Source organism: Pteropus vampyrus, unplaced genomic scaffold (genome assembly GCF_000151845.1).
Source record: "Pteropus vampyrus isolate Shadow unplaced genomic scaffold, Pvam_2.0 Scaffold46, whole genome shotgun sequence".
NCBI lineage: Eukaryota > Metazoa > Chordata > Mammalia > Chiroptera > Pteropodidae > Pteropus > Pteropus vampyrus.
The window spans coordinates 4,043,990-4,045,719 of NW_011888827.1; the positions used below are offsets into that span (position 1 = coordinate 4,043,990).

The 1,730-nt window shown below is 49.9% G+C and overlaps 1 protein-coding gene across 3 annotated transcripts in view; it reads left to right on the forward strand.

Moving 5' to 3' along the window:
- HSPA12A (heat shock protein family A (Hsp70) member 12A) overlaps positions 1 to 1,730 on the forward strand; it is a 67,501-nt gene that overhangs the window by 60,144 nt on the left and 5,627 nt on the right. For 2 of the 3 annotated variants that reach the window (XM_023530104.1, XM_023530103.1), the window contains exons 8-9: positions 906 to 992; positions 1,608 to 1,712. In XM_023530104.1, the coding sequence (XP_023385872.1) occupies positions 906 to 992; positions 1,608 to 1,712 (192 nt within the window). The remainder of the gene's footprint in view (positions 1 to 905; positions 993 to 1,607; positions 1,713 to 1,730) is intronic. The other variant, XM_023530105.1, reaches the window with a different exon arrangement.

Genomic DNA, 1,730 nt, shown 5'->3' on the forward strand with positions numbered 1-1,730 from the left:
GGCTGTGCCTGCTGCTTCCTGGACACCCTCTCCCAGCACTTTACTCATTTCTTAACATTTGTATTCTGCTCTTTCAGACCTCGCTGTGAATCGTTGTCTCAGAGAGCACGAGGATCTGTGGTCAGAGGGGTAGTTTCGGGCTGCGGGCCGCGTGGGAACAGCAAGTCCCCTAAGCTCCCTGACCTGGTTTCCTCGTCTTAACAGAGGATCATGCTTTGTGCCCCGTCCGCCTCACTGGGCTGCTGGGAGGCCAGCAGGAGATGAACTACTCCATGCAGGGCATCATAGCCACTGGGTACCTGGAGTCACAGCCTGATTGTCTGGCAGCATTCAGGAAAAAGGCGGTGCTGGGCTTTGCTAGGTTCAGGTGTGCCACCTTGTGGCTGAAGCGCCACCTTGTGGCTGAAGAGCATGTTGGCTTCAGCAAGGTCAGGAACTGGCTCCCGTCCAGTTTACCCAGAATCCAGATTAGGGAAACAGAACCCACATTCCTTGTATCAGAGTTCCTTGATGTGAAGTTATTTAGCCAAGCACACCGAAGGCTCTTGGCAGAGAGCTTCCTCTGTGGGACAGCAAAGCCAGGAAATTGGCCGATTTTATTAACCCATTCCCCCAAAAATGTCACCAGAGGAAGGGACTCCCATCCAGGTGAGCTTTTCAGCAGGGCCCAGGCCAAAGCTGCCACACGGATGAAGAGATGGAGGCCAGCGGAAGTAGCTACTTGCTCTGGAAGAGCTGGCTTTGGAATTCCCGAGCTCATATTCGTGTAATCATTTTGATCACGTTTCGCTAAACGTTCTTCTGTCCCTAAACCGCTTCATGCTGTTGCCTTCACTGACTGCAGATGACTGCCTGCTTTGTCATGCTTTCTTACTCGTCGTCATTTTCTTTCTGTCGGCCACTAGCGAAGGAACACATACGGCGTAATCGGCAAAGTCGGACCTTTTTGGTGGAGAATGTCATAGGAGAGATCTGGTCCGAGCTGGAGGAAGGTAGCGTCCTTGAACGTCCTTTGCCTTTGCTGGATTGTGCGTGCGTGCGTGCGTGTGTGTGTGTGTGTGTGTGTGTGTGTGTGTGTGTGTGTGTGTGTTGCTGGCAAAAATGCATTTCTGTTTGTTCCTTTTGCACTTTTGGAAAACGTTCAAAATCAGCTGGTTGTAAAGACCACTCGCCCAGGGAGAACTTTTTTCAGAGCTGTAATTTTGCATGTTATAAAACCATATAGACTCTACAGAAGAAGGTAGGGGTTGGAACTCACCCGTTCCAGAGTTTTGTTAAACAGCAGGTCATTTTATGGCGCTGTTAACTTGGCAGGAAATGGTCCCCTTGGATATGCCAGGTATGTAGCAGTGTGTGATATGAATGCTTTAGTTTTGAAGATTCACACATCTGGGTTTTTTATCATCCATGCTAACCGCCACTCCTAGCGGACATGACTGCTTTCTCTTTAGTCGTGATTAACTTGCTGTGCCACTAATGAGCAAAACCATTGTACTAATGAAAAGTGTTAGTGGCGCTTAGCTGTGTACACCAAGTCATCACCCACCAGCTTGTTTCAGGACGGGTGGGCAAGCAGTCTGTGTAAAGGATGGCTGTTTTTATACCAGGTGACAAATATGTGGTTGTGGACAGTGGCGGTGGCACCGTAGACCTGACAGTCCATCAGATACGGTTACCGGAGGGACACCTTAAAGAACTGTACAAGGCAACAGGTGAGCCCCCGCATGGCC